The sequence below is a fragment of the Henckelia pumila genome, chromosome 1 (genome assembly GCF_033568475.1).
Source record: "Henckelia pumila isolate YLH828 chromosome 1, ASM3356847v2, whole genome shotgun sequence".
NCBI lineage: Eukaryota > Viridiplantae > Streptophyta > Magnoliopsida > Lamiales > Gesneriaceae > Henckelia > Henckelia pumila.
Genome location: NC_133120.1, coordinates 113,362,688 through 113,383,822, shown reverse-complemented (window position 1 = coordinate 113,383,822; position 21,135 = coordinate 113,362,688). Strand labels below are relative to the sequence as shown.

At 41.0% G+C, this 21,135-nt stretch overlaps 1 protein-coding gene and 1 pseudogene across 1 annotated transcript; both read right to left on the bottom strand.

Annotated features, from left to right (window-relative positions):
• Positions 1 to 1,422: 1,422 nt before the first annotated feature.
• LOC140875112 (17.9 kDa class II heat shock protein-like) lies at positions 1,423 to 2,107 on the bottom strand. The gene has a single exon (XM_073278657.1). The coding sequence runs from the start codon at positions 2,019 to 2,021 to the stop codon at positions 1,545 to 1,547; it is 477 nt and encodes a 158-aa protein (XP_073134758.1). The 5' UTR covers positions 2,022 to 2,107; the 3' UTR covers positions 1,423 to 1,544.
• A 625-nt stretch (positions 2,108 to 2,732) lies between these two features.
• LOC140872955 (uncharacterized) overlaps positions 2,733 to 21,135 on the bottom strand; it is a 30,489-nt pseudogene continuing 12,086 nt past the window's right edge.

Sequence of the window (21,135 nt, the reverse complement as noted above, 5' to 3'; positions counted from 1 at the left end):
TATCTCTAATGAGTTTGAGGTTACATAAGAAATTGAAATTAATTGTTGCCAAGTGTAACTTTAATAATTTTGGCCTGACTCGAAAATTTATGGAACCCCACTTTTCTATTCTTCTTTTATATTTTAGTGAGATTAAATATCAAAATTTTTACAAATATAGAAGGGTACCAAATTTTTTTTTTTTTTTTGAGAGAGAAGTGTACCAATTAAATTTTTTACATATCAGTCAATTTAAAAGAACAGTACCAAAAAAAATAAAAAAAATCTAATTATGTGGGTTGCACCAAATTCATGGACTCTCGCGATGAACCAAATCTATAAATAACCAAAACAGAGATTGTTACTTAAAAAGAAAAAGAAAAGAAAATCCGAGATTGTGTTGAGTTATTTATGTTAATTTTTAGCAATTATTTAATTTAGTATGTAGCAACATAAAAAAATTAAATATTCCGTCTCAAGGTGACCCAATGAAGGAGTAGGTGTAATATTTGACCAATATTCAAAAGTTCAATTCTTCTACCAATATTTTTATCAGACGAGTTTGTCACACCAAATAATTTGTTTGATGTGTTTGATGTGGATAGTGTGATTTGCATATTATTATAGCGTTAGTACATATGTTACGTTTTGCCAAGCGTGAACCAAAAAGTAGCTGCGGGTCGCACATTAGTTTGTACTTCTTTTCTCACAGAATTTAGTCAACTTTGACTACCGAAATGCTTATTTGATATCCCACAATCCTACTTTATTAACATGCCTATGAACATCTTAGATTTTATGATTTTTTATTAAATAAAATGTTCTTGCTGCTCTGATTTTTGTTATAGTAGAGCCTAATAGAGCTTGTAGGAAGTATTATTTATTTATTATTTATTTATAAAATTTCAAAATTTTATAGAAATAAAAGTTTAGAAATACTAGTAAAAATTTCTCCAGAACTAAAAAGAGTTAATAACCATGGAAAGATTTTCCAAATATGTTGGAGACTCATTCTGCTATGAAAAATAGGTGTGCAAACGAACTGAATATGTTCGTAAGCTTTACAAACCCGCTCGATAAATATTTGATTTGTATTCGAACTTATCGAACTCGAGCCGAATTCGAATATGTTCATACTTTTTTTGAGCCGAACTCGAGCCGAAGAAATTACTCTGTTCGACAGTTCGTGAACTTTAATATTTAATTAATATAATATAATTATATAATAAATATATATATTTCGAGTTTTTCGAACCATAATATTCTAATAGTTCACGAATATGCTCGAATATTTCGAACCAAACTCAAACTTCATTTCGAGCCGAGCTGGAGCCCAAATATTTGAAATAATCGAACTTCGAATCGAGCTCGAACTCGAATATACTTTTATCGATCCGAATTTAAGCCTTAAAATTTTACCATTATTCAACTCGATTCAGTTCGTTTACACCCCTAATAGAAAAGATCATTCATAAATAAAACATGAAGAAATGAAGTCAAGTACACAATTTGTGGAACTAGGAAGACAATTTATTCAACGGGTGCACTCTAAAAAACAAGCTTTATCAAGCAATATCAACTTGAATAGTCCTAGGCTTCTTGGGTTTCGGCGGCGAAAGCTTCTCCACCGTCACGCGCAGCACCCCGTCCTGGCACACCGCCGTGATCTTGTCGGTAATCGCATTTTCCGGCAGCACGAATTTCCTCATGAGTCTCCCGATCCTCCTCTCCTTCCGCACGTACTTGAACCCCTCCTTCTCATCCTCCGCCTTCCGGTCACCACTGATCACCAACACATTGTCATCTTCCACCTCGACTTTGATGTCACCGGATTTCAGCCCAGGCATGTCTATCTCGAAGACAAAGGAATCCGGTCGCTCTATCACGTCCGCCGGTGTCGCCGCCATGGCTTCCGCATCACGCACGTGAGATCTTTTGTTAGCGTCTGTTGATCTGTTGTTGGGAGATTCCGTCGAAGGATCCAGCAGGTGGTGTAGGGCATGGAGGAGCGGAGTTTCGAGTCCCAGGAATCTCAAATCCATTTTCTTTTTCGATTTTCGATTTCTCAGAGAAGATTGTAGAAATTAAGTTTTCGATTTGGTGTGATGGAAGGCGGGAGTGGTGAATTTATGGTGAAGAAGTGGAAGGATGGAGAAGCTTCAGGTTGAATCCAGAGAGGAGAAGAAATGAGCTTCTGATGAGGAAGCGACTCGGAGTTTCTAGAAGAATCTGGTCTTTCGTTTCCGGAATTGCGTGGGCTGGAGGGCGTTTTCGGAATTTCAATTATCCATCCTTCATTTTTCATTTTCACTATTTTTTTTTTTGGAAAGTTGGAAACATTGCCATTAATGGGAAATCAGGTCGTGAATTACAAATTTCAAAATTTGGTCCGAGTCCAATAATTTGATTTTTTTTTTTTGGGTTTTGATCATTTTTATTGTTTTTTCATTAAAAGTCATTATATCAATTGATTATTATTTATTTCACGTCGATGTTTTTTTTATAAAACTTGTGTGGTTACTAATTAAAATATGAAAAATATTTTCTACGACGTATATTTTCCTATAACATTGTCACGTGTATAATTTTTATTCGTGTGACAATGCTGTGGAGGTTTTATGCTCGTGCATGCCACATATTAGTAACAAAGAAATGAAGCAAAACGTGAGAGTTCATTCTTCTTTGGCTATTGTACAGTTCATTTGTTTTTCAAACAAACAAACACTGTAAGATGACACAAACACAGTCAAGAATCAAATCACTCTTACTTTCGTCGAGTTTCTGAATCTTCCTGATGCCCGTCTAATCGTCCCTCTTCTCTTCAACCATAACGCGATAAGCCGAACCAGATTTCCAACCAGGAGAAACCCCATTACACCACACCACACTGCAATAGCAATCTCAACAACATGGCTAAGAGAATGTCTATATTTTTTCAGAGTTATGGCGAGAATCGCTACACCTTAAGTTACAGCTACCGAAGTCACCGTCAGCAACATTGCAACTATCAAACACCATATAAAAAATATGTGCTTAAACGGCAGGCCACTGATGAGAAACAATATTATGCTGAGAGAGGAGACGAAAGCAATAGTGTTGCCTCGTACAAAGTTCTTGAAGTATCTCGGGTCTCTATAGGACATGACATATTCTACTGCATAGTGAGGATTCAGCACGGAGTTGCCTTGGGAATCTTGGGCCAAATCATCCTGCCAAAGCCCGCCTGGAGGGCTTACCCCCGCTTGGAAAGCCATTGTTGCTATGAGGATCGCCACCACCATTATCGAGTCTCGTTTTTTGTGAGCCACTTGAATGATTCAGTTGGTGCTCTTCTCGATTTGCAGAGAGCCGAGAGGAGGATTTTTCGGATGTCCAAATACGCGCTATCTTTTGACGTTCCATCCAACATGTCTAGGACAGTTTGGCCTTTTGAATTCTCTTCATCCATGTTTATTTTTCCGATTTCCACCATGTATTTTATAATCTGAAAGCAATTGGTTCATATTATATATGGTAATGTTTGGGAGAGGTTCTAGGAAACACTTCTCATCTTTTCTAGTTTAGTAACAAGGAGATAAATATAAAGCAACATGATCAAGTTTAAAGTCCAATTTTCAATCACTCAACAACGTGAATGAATGACAACCATGAAGAAACTATAAATAAAAATGAATCTAAATTAGTTAATACAAGCTAGATTCATTAATTAGTATTACTATATTATAACTACCTCAACTTGCTTATCCTTAAGAGCCATATGCATTATGGTTTCCCCATCATTATCCTTGGCATTCACAATCTCATCATTCAAGAAAGTCACCAAAATCCTCAAGCACTCTAATCTATCATACTTAATGCACAAATGCAACACGCTTTGGCCTCCATCTACCTTTTCTCGAGCAGCAAGTGGCCTCACCCGAATCAGCTCCGCCACAACAAGATCATGGCCATTCAGGGCTGCGAGATGAAGAGGATTCTTGCCACCAAAATCACGCGACAGACACATGTCCGGTGCGGCTGAAACCAATACTTTCGCTATATCTAGGTACCCTTTAGCTGATGCTATATGAAGAGGGGACGATTGTTGGGAATCCAGCTCTTCGGCGAGTTGACGATTTCTGTTGATGATCTCTTGAACAAATTGTTAGGTGGCAGGCGTTGGTTGGAAAGTTGGGGAAGTGAATTAAATGCAATTCACGCGTAAAGGTTTTCCTATAAAAGGCAGCTTAGCTCTTCATTCCAATTATCCCAAAATCATAGAGCATAGGAAATAAGAAACAAAGAAAAAAGTTTCTTGGGTTTTCTTGAGTGTTCTCTTGTGTGAGTTAGAGAAATTATTTTCTCGGTAATACTCGGGGTTGGGATCGTGTGAGAGATATAGTGTTTTGTATACACTTGTAATATTTCTCTGGTAATATATATTGCAGCAGCTCCATTGACGTAGCCTATATTGGGTGAACCACGTAAAATCTTTGGTGTCCTTATTGATTGTTTTATTCCGCAATTATTATCGTCATGATCACTCCGACATAATCCATAACACATAATCCAGGGTGCGTGTGAGTGAGAACATAAGCACGCTGAAAAGACCCGTCTTGATACAGTGGGGCATTACACATGTAATTCAAATAATTCTCAAGCAATAAAGCATGCTCGCATGTATCTTAAATAAATCATTTAAATAAATCAATCACATGCGAGAATTCAATTCATGCGAACTTGATCTACCCCGCTCACTCTAATTTGATTCCAAGAATTTTATCTTTCTGATACCACTTAATGTGAAACCCCATTTTCTAATCATCTACTCTTGGGATAAACAATAATTGAGCATAAAAGAACCAAGATTAAAAGCAAAGAATTTTTTTTTTGGATGAAAAGTGCCGCGCTCGATCGCACGAACTCGTGCGATCGAGCTCACCCAAAAAATCCAGTTCTCTGTGAATAGTGTCGCGCTCGATCGCACGAACTCGTGCGATCGAGCGCACCCAAAAACGCAAGGTTTTTGACCAGAAAACAACAGAACATAAATTAAGGCTAACCAACTCCATTCAAGCCATTCAATACTTCAAAATATAAATATGCACTACAACTCCACATGCATATACAATACAATACAAGTAGAATACAATCTAAGTTTGATGATAGGGTCATTCGATAAGTCAAATAAATTCGAGTTTCCTAAACATGATTCAAGACATGAAATTTCATCAACCCCTATAATGCAAGATTGCTAAAATGACAAACTTCTAGACGGTGTCTCACTCTATCACTTCCAACTCGATCTAGTCATGCATCTTCTGACTCAATCCTGCCCCACATGCCGTCAAGTACACATACAAACAAAACGACAGCCGGATAATCCGGTGAGAATATAATTCCCAGTAAAAGAGACAAATCAAGCAATTCCAAATAGTATATCAAATCATGTTATATAAAACAACGAGTCAATCAATTCAAAAAGGCATATCAGCACTCAACTCGAAATGCATTAAAATGCAATGCATGACTTCAAAACTCGGGATTATCTAATCGGATAATCGAATATCAATCGGTACTCGGTTGGGATCCCGAAGTCAAGTTTTCACGAACAACTCACCGACATACCCATTCGGGGTGGATGTCGCTCAACTCAAACCCCTAGACTTCAGAGCAACTATAAGAAGTATTCTAGCAATTGGAAAAACTCGAAATCCAAAGCCACTTCAATATAGCTCCCTAAATCGTCTATGTTCAAAACGAATTGAATCTTCGGCTCAAGATGTATGCAAGTGAAATTAAACTCATTCAAGTTAAAATAAAATAATTCCAATAGCATACAAGTATGTGATTTCTTTTGGGCACTCGAATTAATTCAAATTCGAGTTAATCATCCCGTTCATTCAATTGTCGTCTTCTTACCTTTCAAGTTCGTCGAGGATTCAAATCTGAAAATAACAACGAACTAAATCAATATCGAATCGAATCAAAACGAATCAAAACAAGAAGCTCAATAATATACCATCTTCAACTCTCGAATCGATTCAACTTCAAAGTTCGTTTCAAACCCGAATCGTCAAACCAAATATGAAAATGTTGAACATACGGATTCGATATCAATTCAAAAACTCAAACAAACCCGGAAATCAAACCAAAATAATAGAACCGATAATACAAAACTCGATTTCGACGGCATAACGACTATAAACGGTCAATCCAAAAATCAACAACATCATCAAACAACTCAAAGCATCTCATATCATCCTCCAATTCCTCCAAAACACAACAAATCTCAACAATATTCAAAACCCCATTTTTTAATTTATGCTCCAAAAATCATATAAAATCCAAACTTCGTTCTTTTTCCAAACCGACTTCGAATACACGGTCTATGCTAGCTCAAGAACGAAATACTCAAAAATCATCAAATTCTGACAACCCAACAAAAGTCAAAGTTTATGGATCGTAGCAAAACTTACGTCAAAACGATGCCCTCGTTGCGGTGATCGTGAATCTCAACTCGAATCTGAAATCTAACGGTCGGATCGTGCAAATCAGACGGAAGAAAAGCTTGAAGAATTGTCTTCCATGGCTTTCGAGGAGAGAGAGATCGAGAGAGTGGGAGGAAGGAAGGAGAGTGATGGGTTGATTGGTCAAGTGGCTTGATATAATATATAAAAAAAATCCAATTTTGCATTTCGGTCCCTGAAACTCCCAATTAAATCGATTCAATCCCGGCTCACACAATTTCCATTAATTCAAACTAAATAATAATCACTTTGCTAATCCGAAATAATTAATTTCAGGGCCTTACACCCTTAATTGTGTTGTATCCCGGAGGAGGATTCAACACATTGTTATTGTTAGCAAAAGAAAAATTTTCATGATTACGCAGGCTAGGGTGATAAGTATTAGAGACAGGATTACCTTTGTAAGCTCCATAACCTCGGTAGCCATTAGGATTGATATAATTAACTTCCTCTGGGGTATGTGATCCTTCAAATCCAGTTGAATCTACAACATTAATCTTATTCAAAGAAGCTACCTGTGTAGTCAGTGCAGATAGTTGAGCGGTGATGGATGTGAGAGGATCCACTGCATACACTTCAGCTGGCTTCTTGACTCCCATATGCTCAGATGACCATTGAAAACTGTTGATTGTCATCTGCTCCAACATATCATAGGCCTGGACATGGTCCTTTGCAAATATAGTACCTCCAGCCGCAGAATCCACATTCATCCTCGTAGGCGCATTCAGTCCGTTGTAAAACCATTCGATCTGTTCCCAATCTGTAAAATTGTGGTTAGGACAACGTATAAGTAATTCTTTGTACCTTTCCCATGCCTCGTATAGCTGTTCAGTGTTCATCTACCGGAAAGTGATGATTTTGATCTTCAGTTGGGTGGATTTAGCAGGTGGAAAATATTTAGCAAGAAATTTTTCTGTCATCCCCTCCCAAGTAGTGATGCTTCCTAGTGGCAGCGATTGCAACCAACTCCTTGCTTGATCCCTGAGAGAAAATGGAAACAAGCGTAAACGAATAATATCCTCAGACACACCATTAATTTTTACCGTATCGGTAATTTCTAAGAAGGTCCGCAGGTGCAGGTGAGGATCAGCTGTAGCGCTCCCATTAAATTGGTTTGATTGCACCATGTTGATTAACGCCGGCTTTAGTTCAAAATTGTTGGCGTTAATGGTCCCTCGAGCGATTCCAGAATAGTGAGTCTGGATCGTCGGCCGGAAGTGATCTCTAATTGGCACCAAGGGAGGTTGTTGTGCTTCTTCTTCAGCAATTCTCCTTAATTCTTCTCTTCTAATTTTTCTTAAAGCACGTGCAATGCGCTCGATCTCCGGATCAAAAAGTAGAGTATTCGCACTTTGAGATCGTCGCATAGACTGCAATTAAAAATAAGAAGAAATCAATTAGTAACTTAAAAATAAAATTAAAAAAAAACTCTAAATTAAAATCTAGACTAATTGGTAACAAGACTAAAAAATAATCAAAATTTACTCCTCGGCAACATCGCCAAAAACTTGTTGTGAAAATTCCTCGCAAGCGTACGAGTGTCAAGTTTTAATATAGTGATAAAATCAAGAATCGATCCCACAGAGAGTAAATTGAAAATATTTAATACTTGTAATTAAAATACTCCAAACTTTATCTAGAAAATCAATATTTGAGAGATTTGCATAAAAATAAAAATAAGAAGAAGATTTTATAGCACGCACACAACTTTCAGAAATAATCAATCAGAAAAAATGTCTAGAGGTTTAGATTTCACCTGGTTTCAACAACAATCAATCCTAATTAATTAATCTTCATGAATTTCAATGAATTAATAGCCAAGAACACCTAAGTGTATTATTTCCTCTACCGAGTGCCGAATAAAATATATCAACTACAATTCAATTTCAATATCCCTATTAAAAATTTAATTGCAGTGATGAATTCAAAACAATGTTCTTTTTAAAAGCTCTGTTAAAATTATACACTCTCCCTAGCGATATAAATAATTAACAGTGTATTTTTTATTGGTCCTATTCAAAATCTCCTCTCCCGAGTGCCAGATTTCAAATAAATATTACAAATCAATTATTGATCAGATAATTGAAAAGACAATCAATTCTAGAAAAAATAATTAATCTAGAAGAAACTCAATTCAATAAAATCAAAAATTCATGAAAGCATCTACATCAGGTTCCATCTGACCTCTAGACTCTAAAAATTAGTTCATAATAAAATTCTGAATAAAACAAAACATGTTCAAAAATCCAGACATATTCAAAATTAAATAAAAAGTAGAAAACAAATCTCGTCGACGCCGTGCCCGGTCGATCGAACTCCGTCTTCGTTCTTCAAATAAAGCTTCAGAATTCTTCCTAGAAATCTCACGATCAATTCTCCCAATTCTCTGATATGTACTATGTATTTTGTTGTGGCGACTCTCTCTCTCAAGTCTGATAGAAATATCCCTTTTATATGGTTATGCAAAAGCCCAGCAAAAAGCCCAAGAAATTATTAAAAGTTTCATTCCCGATAAAAATTCCCAACTTCAGATTTCCGTCGCGCGGGCGCCTCACACTCCCAAGCGGAATAACTCTCTGGAATCCACTTTCTCACGCCTTCACAATGTAGCGCGTTAGCGCTTGATTTCTTCTTGTTAGCGCTCAATGAAGCGCAAATCATTTGGCCCAAATTGAAGAAGCCCATCTCGTTTCTCGATTGTTTCCTTCTCCTGACTTCTTTCTTCTTTTTCTTTTATCTTTTTTCTTCCTTTTTATTTTATTTTCTTTTTATTTTCTTCTTTTCTCCACAAAATTCTAAGTTTCTTCTTCTTTTCCAAAACACTTCAATAATTTCCTACAATCACAAAAACAACAAAACTACGCATAAATCTGCTCAAAACAAATATTTAATCATTAAAATCATATATAAATTAAGTGTATAAAATACACTTATCACTCCTCTTCATATCAACAAAGCTAGCCTCACAATCTGCAATCCAGATAAAAGGCGCATTCTTCTCAGTCAGCTGGGTAATTGGCTTGGCAATATATGAGAATCCCTCGATAAATCGGCGATAATAACCAGCTAGACCCATAAATCTTCGGATCTCAGGCACTGATGTCGGTCTAGGCCAATTCATAACCGCTTCAATCTTGCTGGGATCGACAGAAATCCCATCTTCAGAAATAATGTGACCAAGAAAGACAACTCGATCCAGTCAGAATTCACATTTAGATAGCTTAGAAAACAACTGTTCCACCCGCAAAATCTGCAAAACGGTCCTCAAATGCTCTGCATGGTCAGTACGATTCTTCGAATAGATAAGAATATCATCGATAAAGATAATAACAAACTCATCCAAATAGCGCTGAAAGATACGGTTCATCAGACCCATAAAAACCGCTGGAGCATTAGTCAAACCGAACGGCATAACTTTAAACTCGAAATGACCATACCTCATTCTGAATGCGGTCTTAGGAACATCTTCCTCTCGCACTCTCAACTGATGATAACCTGACCTCAGATCAATCTTCGAATAGACAGAAGAACCATGCAGCTGATCAAAAAGGTCATCTATTCGGGGTAAAGGATACATGTTCTTTACTGTATCCTGATTCAGTTGACGGTAGTCGATACAGAGCCGCATATAACCATCCTTCTTCCGAACAAACAGAATAGGAGCACCCCAAGGCGATACACTAGGTCTGATGTATCCCTTGGCAAACAAATCCTCAAGTTGTTCTTTCAACTCTCTCAATTCAATCGGTGCCATATGATACGGAGCTTTGGAAATAGGTTGAGTACCTGACACTAAATCAATGCTGAATTCGATCTCTCGAATAGGCGGTAATTCAGGAATATCTTTCGGAAACACATCAGCAAATTCTCTAACCACTGGTATATCAACCAATTCAGGGCTAGATTTCAGTACATCAACTGCATAAACCAAAAATCCCTCTGCACCTCTCTGTAACAAAAGAGTCATAGATAACACTGAAATCAAAGAAATTCTAGATCGAGAACCCATATCAAAAAATTTCCACTCGTCTGCCATTTCAGGTCTGAATCTGACAACCTTCTGAAAACAATCGACGGTTGCCCTGTACTTGGTTAAAGCATCTATACCAACAATACAGTCAAAATATGACAACCCATGTACAATACAATCGAACTCTAACAAATTTCCCTCAAAACAGAGTTCACAGTTCCTGACTAATCTGACAGAAACAATTCCTCCACCCAAAGGTGAAGTAACAGCTACTACAGTAGGTAACAACTCAGTAGGCAAAGCATGCAACAACACAAATTTCTCAGAGATAACGGAATGGGAAGCACCTGTGTAGTAGCCCGTAACCAAAATCAGTAATTAAGGGATTAGTCATAATTACTTGGGTAAAGTTCGGAATCTTCGAAGGTGAGTTCGGAAGCTCCGATCAGGATCGGAAGCTCCGAACAGGATCGGAAGCTCCGATCAGGATCGGAAGCTCCGATCACCCCTATCCGGAGTCAACAAGTGAATTTTTGACACGTGGCATATTAGGATTTTCGGAAGCTCCGATGGCAGGATCGGACGTTCCGATCGAGGTTCGGACGTTCCGATCAAGGATCGGAAGTTCCGATCGTTGTCTATAAATAGAAGGCCGAGGCTTCACTTTCATTTGCCAATTCCGAGTTCTCCTTTCCATTCTAGTCCTTTTTGGAGCTGTTCTAGTCTTCTTAGGCTTGGTCCAGAGGTCGGCGAGGCGTTCGGTAGTCGTAGTGGAGTTGTGCCCAAGTTCTGGAGGCATCGACATCAAAGGGCTAACGACGGACGAAGGTATAGATTTTGCTTCCTATAAATATTTAGGAGTATGCAATAGCTTAGTTAAGTCTTTTAGAGCACTTTAATGATAGTAGTATCATTTGGCAGTGTAGAGCAGACTATAGGCGTGGACCTAGAGTTGGTAGAGCTTGCTCTATTTTGAGGTACGAAAGTACTGTTCGAGATATCCTGACTGAGTATGCATGTATTATGTGACTGCATGATTTTTATGCCATGATATTATGCTGCATTCATTTGCATCTTGTTGTATCTCTTTCGAGATGTCTGTTAGTAGGGTTGTACCCTATCCCGTTGTGGATGGACTTCCATCGATTTGGGTCCGGCGTATCCACGGTTATCTCGGTATGGGAGCCACCTCCTGAAGCGACGGCACAGCGTGCTACATACCAGGGCCCGACCTGTCTCTGTTATCTGATCCTTGACCTCGAGTCTTTAGGGAGTTTACTTTGCATACATGTATACTCATACTCTCGTACTGAGCATTTTATGCTCACGTCTCGTACTCTGTATTTTCTGGACACCCTATTCCATGGGGCAGGTTTGCGATTGGACGAGGAGGGTGGATCCAGGAGGGGCTAGTCAGTGGTTGGCCAGCTGGAGCTTCGCTTAGGTTTTATTGCTGTTGTTTTGGGTTTATACAGCTATTCGATTTGGTTGTATATTATTGGATGAATTACAGATTCCTTTACTTGGGATTGTATAACGTTTATGGTTTCCGCAGTTTTATTCTGATATCTGTTTAATTAAGTTAATTGCATGCCTAAGTTCTGTTTAGTAGGTGATTCGGGTAAGGGTCACTACATTTATGGTATCAGAGCATGCAAAAGAATTCTTGGGATTTAGTCTCATCTTGAGGTATTTTTGTAGATGGCAAATCATGACGACCGGAGTTCTCATGGCAGTGTTGGTGGGCGTTGGGGTGATGCCGACCGGGAGCCTCGTCGAGAACGGCGTCATCGTCATCATGACGACGAGCGTTTCACTGTGCGTCGATTCTTAGCTATGGGTCCTAAGCCCTTAGTTGGAGGTGAGTCTCCGGAGGATGCGGAGAACTGGTTAGACCGCATGGAGACGACTTTTCAGACTTTCCAATGCACCGAGGAGCAGAAGGTGGAGACCCTTGGCTATCTTCTGGATGGGCGTGCGCGCAGGTGGTGGAGGTTTACTTCTGCACCTTTTGTTGCGGCGAAAGGAGTGGCCACCTGGGCCGAGTTCCGCACAGCTTTCCAAAAGCGGTATTTTCCTCCTGCACTCCGTCAGTCAAAGGCAGGCGAGCTACTGAGTCTACGACAGGGAGCTATGTCTATCAATGAGTATCAGCAGAGGTTCTTTGATCTGCTATCCTATTGCCCCGAGATTGCTGATAGCTCAGAGATGAAATATAATCTGTTCCTTCAGGGCCTTAACCCTGAGATCCATGACCGTGTGGCGGTTGGCGACGACATGTCCTACGAGGATTTGGTGAGCCGTTGTCACCAGGCAGAGGACAGCATTTGGCGGAACAGGTCTTTCCCTCAGTCGAGGCCTGCTAGTTCTTTGGGTCCCCGTGCTCAAACTTTCAAGAAGTCTGGATCTTCTTCTTCCTCTGGTTCTGGAGGTGTTGTACGTTACGGTAAGAAGGACAAGTGTGATCACTGTGGGAAGAACCATCCATCCGACAAGTGCCGTAGAGCTTCTGAAGCTTGTTTCCGTTGTGGAGAGACTGGTCACATCCGGAGGGATTGTCCACTATCTGGGGGAGGCGGTTCTGGTTCTGGTTCAGGATCGGGTTCCCAGGCCACCGTACAGCAGAGGTCGCAGGGACAGTCTGCTGGGAGTTCTCATTTGAAGCCACGAGCTTCTGGCCAAGTGTTTGCCCTGAGACATGATCAGGCTGTGGAGGAGAATGAGAAAGTCATCGCAGGTACATTTTTGCTTTTTGGTATACCTGCTCTTGTACTTATTGACACTGGTGCATCTCATTCCTTCATTTCTGCACGTTTTGTTAAGAGGCATAAGTTACCATGCATTGCACTAGACGTAGTGATGTCTATTTCTACTCCGACGGGCCAATCTGCTTTGGCTAAGCGTCTAGTGATGGGTTGCCCTTTAGAGTTCGAAGGGAACATTCTGTTAGCGAATCTCATGGTCCTGGCGATGGACGACTTTGATTGCATTCTGGGAATAGATATGTTGACTACCTATCGAGCTTCAGTGGACTGCTATCAGAGATTAGTACGCTTTCATCCGGAGGGGAGTGAGAGCTGGTTTTTCTATGGTGAGGGAGCGCGACCCCCGATGCCTTTGGTATCATCTTTGAGAGCCTGTCGATCTCTAGAGTCTGGCGGGGAAGGCTACCTTATATATGCAGTTGATTTGTCCGCTGAGAGTATTGGGATAGAGAGCATTCCTGTTGTGGATGAATTTCCAGATGTGTTTCCTGATGAGATTCCGGGTTTTTCTCCTGCTAGGGAAGTCGAGTTTGGCATAGAGTTGATGCCGGGTTCTTCGCCTATTTCTAGAGCATCGTATCGTCTGGCTCCGTCAGAGATGCGTGAGTTGAAGAATCAGCTACAGGATCTTTTGGACAAGGGGTACATTCGTCCTAGTGTGTCTCCTTGGGGAGCTCCTGTTCTCTTCGTGAAGAAGAAGGATGGGTCGATGCGGCTGTGCATTGACTATCGGCAGCTGAATCGAGTCACTGTGAAGAATAAGTATTCGTTGCCTCGTATTGATGATTTGTTCGACCAGCTGCAGGGCACGTCAGTTTACTCCAAGATTAACTTGAGATCTGGGTATCATCAGTTGAGAGTCCGTGATCAGGACGTAGCCAAGACTGCATTCCGTACTCGCTATGGGCATTACGAGTTCCTAGTGATGCCATTTGGTTTGACTAATGCGCCGGCTATATTCATGGATCTGATGAACCGTGTCTTCAGGGAGTATTTGGACAAGTTTGTCGTGGTCTTCATTGACGACATCTTGGTGTATTCACGTAATACGGAAGAACATGTTTCTCACTTGCGGTTAGTACTACAGACTCTTCGAGAAGAGCAGTTGTACGCCAAGCTGAGCAAGTGTGAGTTCTGGATGGATAGAGTGGTCTTCCTTGACCATATCATATCCAGGGAAGGGATTTCTGTTGATCCAAGCAAGATTGAAGCAGTGCTTAATTGGTCGCGTCCGACGACAGTTGCTGAGATCCGTAGTTTTCTGGGTCTAGCAGGGTATTATCGTCGCTTCATTCTGAACTTCTCTCAGTTAGCTCGACCGTTGACGCAGCTTACCCGCAAGGGTGTGGATTTCGAGTGGTCCTCCGAGTGCGAGAAGAATTTCCGTGAGCTTCGACGGCGGTTGACTTCTGCGCCGGTGTTGGCATTACCGTCAGGATCTGGAGGGTATGTAGTTTACACGGATGCTTCTCTTCAGGGGTTAGGCTGTGTCCTGACTCAGAATGGGCATGTGATCGCATACGCTTCTAGACAGCTGAAGCTTCACGAGGACAACTACCCAGTCCATGATTTGGAATTGGCAGCCATTGTGTTCGCTTTGAAGATCTGGCGTCATTATCTGTATGGCGAGAAATTTGAGATCTTCACCGACCATAAGAGTCTCAAGTATTTGTTCACTCAGGCGGAGTTGAACATGAGGCAGAGACGTTGGATGGACTTGCTTAAGGACTATGATTGCGAGATTAAATACCATCCGGGAGCTGCTAATCTCACCGCTGATGCTTTGAGTTGCAAGGTGCGACTATCCGCACTTCAGACTTGTTCGATGTCTAGTGCGATCAGTGACTGTTGTACTTCAGGTTATACCTTCAAACATAAGAAAGGTATGCAGAGTATCCAGATGTTTGCGATATTATCTGAGCCAGCCTTGTATTCGCGGATCCGAGATGCTCAGATGTCTGATTCGAAGACCCAGGGTTTAGCTCGTCTAGCTAACGAGGGTAGCTCGTCTGGATTTCATTATCAGTCAGATGGCTTTCTGTGTTTGTCTGGTAGGCTGGTGATTCCGCAGGATGAAGAGTTGCGAGAGGAGATTTTGTCTCAGGCGCATCGCACTAAGTTGAGTATTCATCCTGGGAGCAACAAGATGTACAAGGATCTACGTACTCGTTTCTGGTGGAAGGGAATGAAACACAGTGTTTATAAGTTTGTTTCGAGATGTTTGGTGTGTCAACAGGTCAAGGCAGAGCACCGACGACCTGGAGGATTGCTTCACAGTCTGCCTATTCCTGAATGGAAATGGGAGTTTATCACAATGGACTTTGTGACCCATTTGCCGATATCCCCGAGGAACTGTGATGCTATCTAGGTTGTGGTGGACCGACTCACAAAGTCAGCGCATTTCATTGACTATAGCCGAGAATACTCTGTGGATCGCATGGCACGGATGTACATTCAGGAGATCGTTCGACTTCATGGAGTGCCTGTGAGCATTGTCAGCGATCGGGACCCCAGGTTTACTTCTAGATTTTGGGGGAGTGTTCAGCGTGCGATGGGCACTACTCTCAGTTTGAGTACATCCTATCATCCGGAGACTGATGGTCAGTCAGAGCGCACTATCCATACTTTAGAGGATATGCTTAGAGCGTGCGTCATGGATTTTGGTTCAGCCTGGCAGGATCATTTGCCGTTGATCGAGTTCGCTTACAACAACAGCTATCATACTAGTATTGGGATGGCACCTTTTGAGGCGTTGTACGGGCGACGTTGTCGTACTCCACTCTTCTGGGAATAAGTGGGGGAGAGACAGGCTGAGGGACCGGATTTTATCCAGCAGGCGATAGACATTGTTGATCAGATCAAGAAACAGATTAAGACTGCACAGGATCGTCAGGCCAGCTATGCTAATATCAAGCGTAGGCCTTTGCAGTTCGAGGTCGAGGAGAAAGTGTTTTTGAGAGTGTCACCTTTCCGCAAGATTCTCAGATTTGGCCTTAACGGCAAGTTGTCTCCCAGATTTATCGGTCCGTTTGAGATCTTGGAGAGCATTTGTGATTTGGCTTATCGACTAGCTTTGCCACCGCATCTATCCAGTATTCACGACGTGTTCCACGTATCTCTGTTGCGACGGTATGTGGCGGATGAATCTCATATTCTGCAGCGGTCTGAGGTTCAGGTAGACAAGGATTTGACTTATGTTGAAAAACCTCTTCGTATCCTGGATTATAAGGATAAGGTTTTACGGAACAAAGTCATTCCTTTGGTTTTAGTTCAGTGGCAGCGCCGAGGCACTGAGGAAGCTACTTGGGAGCTTGAGGACAGGATGCGTAAAGACCATCCTGAGTTGTTTTGATTTCTTTCTTTAAGATGTATTCAGTTGCAAACTCTGTAATTGTTTGATTTGAATAAAGAATGTTTCTGATTTCTATATTTTGCATTCGGTACTTAAGATCTGATTTCGAGGACGAAATATCTTAAGTGGGGGAGAATGTAGTAGCCCGTAACCAAAATCAGTAATTAAGGGATTAGTCATAATTACTTGGGTAAAGTTCGGAAGCTTCAAAGGTGAGTTCGGAAGCTCCGATCAGGATCGGAAGCTCCGAACAGGATCGGAAGCTCCGATCGGTATTACGTCAGGCATGACGTGTGGCACGATCGGAAGCTCCGATCAGGACCGGAAGCTCCGATCACCCCTATCCGGAGTCAACAAGTGATGTTTTGACACGTGGTAGATCAGGATCTTTGGAAGCTCCGATGGCAGGATCGGACGTTCCGATCGAGGTTCGGACATTCCGATCAAGGATCGGAAGTTTCGATCGTTGTCTATAAATATAAGGCCGAGGCTTCACTTTCATTTTCCAATTCCGAGTTCTCCTTTCCATTCTAGTCTTTTTTGGAGCTGTTCTAGTCTTCTTAGGCTTGGTCCAGAGGTCGGCGAGGCGTTCGGTAGTCGTAGCGGAGTTGTGCCCAAGTTCTGGAGGCATCGACATCAAAGGGCTAACGACGGACGAAGGTATAGCTTTTGCTTCCTATAAATATTTAGGAGTATGCAATAGCTTAATTAAGGCTTTTAGAGCACTTTAATGATAGTAGTATCATTTGGCAGTGTAGAGCAGACTATAGGCGTGGACCTAGAGTTGGTAGAGCTTGCTCTGTTTTGAGGTACGAAAGTACTGTTCGAGATATCCTGACTGAGTATGCATGTATTATGTGACTGCATGATTTTTATGCCATGATATTATGCTGCATTCATTTGCATCTTGTTGTATCTCTTTCGAGATGTCTGTTAGTAGGGTTGTACCCTATCCCGTTGTGGATGGACTTCCATCGATTTGGGTCCGGCGTATCCACGGTTATCTCGGTATGGGAGCCACCTCCTGAAGCGACGGCACATCGTGCTACATACCAGGGCCCGGTCTGTCTCTGTTATCTGATCCTTGACCTCGAGTCTTTAGGGAGTTCACTTTGCATACATGTATACTCATACTCTCGTACTGAGCGTTTTATGCTCACGTCTCGTACTCTGTATTTTCTGGACACCCTATTCCATGGGGCAGGTTTGCGATTGGACGAGGAGGGTGGATCCAGGAGGGGCTAGTCAGTGGTTGGCCAGCTGGAGCTTCGCTTAGGTTTTATTGCTGTTGTTTTGGGTTTATACAGCTATTCGATTTGGTTGTATATTATTGGATGAATTACAGATTCCTTTACTTGGGATTGTATAACGTTTATGGTTTCCGCAGTTTTATTCTGATATCTGTTTAATTAAGTTAATTGCATGCCTAAGTTCTGTTTAGTTGGTGATTCGGGTAAGGGTCACTACAACCTGTATCTATCAAAACATGAGCAGAATAACCGAGAATCAAACGGTTACCTGCTATAAAATTGTCCGGTGCTGCCTAAGCCTGATCCTCTGTCAAAGCAAAGACTCGTGCCTGCTGTCTCGGAGGCTGGTTCGCACTAGGGTTACCTCCCTATCTGTTTTGCTGCTGAGGCTGGAAGGAGTGAACTGCAGAAGACTATCTCTCTAGCTGAGATGTAGGTCTAGATGAACTCCCACTCTGAGCTCGATCTCTACTACGCTGAGGGCACACCTTAGAAAAGTATCCCGATTGCTGACAGGTATTGCAGTTCCCAAAGACTCCTACACACTGGTCCGATGAGTGTCTACCTCCACACTTGTTGCAGAACATAGATGAAGATCCAGAACTGAAACGACCCTGACTCAACTTTAAATGATAACTAAATAAAATACGGGTTTTCAAAATTCTTAAATTTTTTTATTAAAATTTCGGCATGACCTCTCTGTTTATATTACAACAAACCTGTCTCAAACAGCAACCAAAATAAAATAAAGGAAATAGATACTGACGACACCAGAAACTAGGCCGAGACAAGAACGAGGCCCAAGAGAGAGGTTCGACATATCAAATATCCACAAGATTAGAAATCTAATATTTACATGCTCATAAACAATGCTATCGAAACAATACATATGCATTTGACAACTGAGCAAAATAAATGATCCATAACATAGAAATTCTAATAACTATGCGGAAGACGAGCATAGGTCAGAGGGATGTGTCGTGCCCGCATCGCAGTCCACTCGATAGTCTTGCCTCTCGAGCTCAAAGAAATACACTCTACCTGAAAACAATAAGTGTAGTGAGTCTAAAAGACTCAGAAAAAATATGGGGGGGGGGGGGGATAACGAGTACTGCATAAATACAAGCACACACAGATTAAAAATAGCTGATACTAAAAATAACTTTGTTTTGTGCCCTTACTTTAAACAAGTAAATAAACTTCAAAATGAATGAAAGAACATGAATGAAACATATGCATGACTAAGTCATGTATAATCAATGAAACTGCATAAACTGAATTTGAATCTGTAACTGTAACTGTGAACTTAGATCCTTGATTGTGACTCTATGATTTCGATCATGATCATGGCTATAGTGCACAATGCTGCAAGGAGGTCGAGATGAAACCCAACCCGTACTTGCCCTATTGGTAAGGGAGACCAGAATAGCTCCGGCCCCACACGAACACATGCTAAGGTAAGGAAACCCATTATGAATTGGTAAGGGAGGCCAAAAAGTCTTTCAGCCCCACACGAACACATGAATATGTAGTCACAACCATCTCACTTTGTTCAAAAATATTTCTTTCCTTTATTGAATATGAGACTTAGCATGCATATGTAAATATGACGTACATGAAAATGTTAATCAATAATCATGCATATGACTCACACATGGATGATCGGGATGGTGATTTAGGAACTAAACCAAAGGATGGAGAATTTAACCCATAAATTGCACTTACGACAAATTCGAGCGGTTTGCCCTTAAAATTAATAACTTGCTCGTTTCTTGACCAAAAAAGATTCCGCTTGAAGCCACGACTCCATGACACTTAGAAATAAGTAGGAAAATCATCCTCGGAATTTATTTCCTAAGCGATCATTTTACAAAAAACACAATTCCGGGCAGCAGCCCTGTTTTGATTCGAAAATTCTGCACCTAAGCAATTAAAAATCTAGAACTTGACCAAAATTTATCCGAATTGATTCCTGCTTTTGCCGACACAATCCTAACATCCCAAAAAAATTCCAGACCCGAGCCCATAATCAAATTCTACTTTTAACCCTGCCTTAGTTATACATTTCCGGACAGCCCTGATTTAAAGAAAAAATCTGCACCTCTATATTCAAATGCCTAAAACTCAACCAAAACTTAATCGAATTAATTTCCGCTTGAACCGACACATTCCTAACATCTTAGTCTAATTCCAGACCCGAGCCCTTAATCAAAACCCGAGTTTAACTCTGTTTTAAAAAATCAGTTTTTGAACAGCCCTGTTACTTAGCAAATTCTACTCATCCAAGTCCTTATCATCCCACTTTTCTGGACACTTAAAACTTGGATTTCTATGCTCCTAACCAATAACCTATGATCAAACCCCCCTTCCCAAAACATCCTCAGCTCGAGTAGCCCTGCTTCAAGCTAAGTCCCAGCTCGAAACAGCCCTGCTTCAAGCCTAACCCCAACTCGAAAACAGCCCTGCTTCAAGCCCCCAGAAAACCCAACTCCTACAACCTCCAATCGACAGCCCCATCGCCTCACACTTGCTAGAAAACTCACACTCCATAAGTGCTGCCATGTGAGCTACATCTCAACCATGATAGCTCCTAAAACACCATCCAAATCAACACAAGGACCACACATTGATTTCAAAACATAATGCTAGGAAAACACGAATCTGAATTTTTGAAAAACACACAGCATCATTGCATTCAACATTCCAAGTCCAATCTTCACCAAGAAACCATAATATCACTTTTCTCAAGCATGAATGAATGACAAATCTCGGCAGAAAGATTTAAAAGGGATTGAACAGGGCACTACAAGAATGTTTTCTGAAAATTTGAAATGCCAACACATAATTTCAAACACAATGCATAATAATCTAGTTGATGAGAGAAAGGAGCCCATATCCTTGCCTATGTAGAGGAAAATCGAAATTAGGGACTCAAACCAGCTGAAAACCGAGCAAAAGAATGGAGGGATAGCTCGTTCAGCTTCGCCTAAGGAAGAGCTTCGCCGGAACTGGTGGCTGGCGGCGGCCAGTGGTGATGGGACTGTCGGCGGCGGAAAGCTGGAGGAGAGGGGAAGAAGCCGATCGATTGTGCTTGAAGAAATGGAGGAACAGGGGAAAAGTGTAGTAAGTTTCTGTGTGAGTTTAGGCGTGTTGTGTGTGTGTTTAGGAGGCTAGGGTTTAGTTTAAGTTCAAGTGTACAAAAGTGCTACAATAATTAAAAGTGCTACTCTCAAAATAGCGACCTAAACTTTAAAGGAATTTAGGCTAAAATTTAGAAATCAGATACAACACTTAAAATATTTTGATGTCA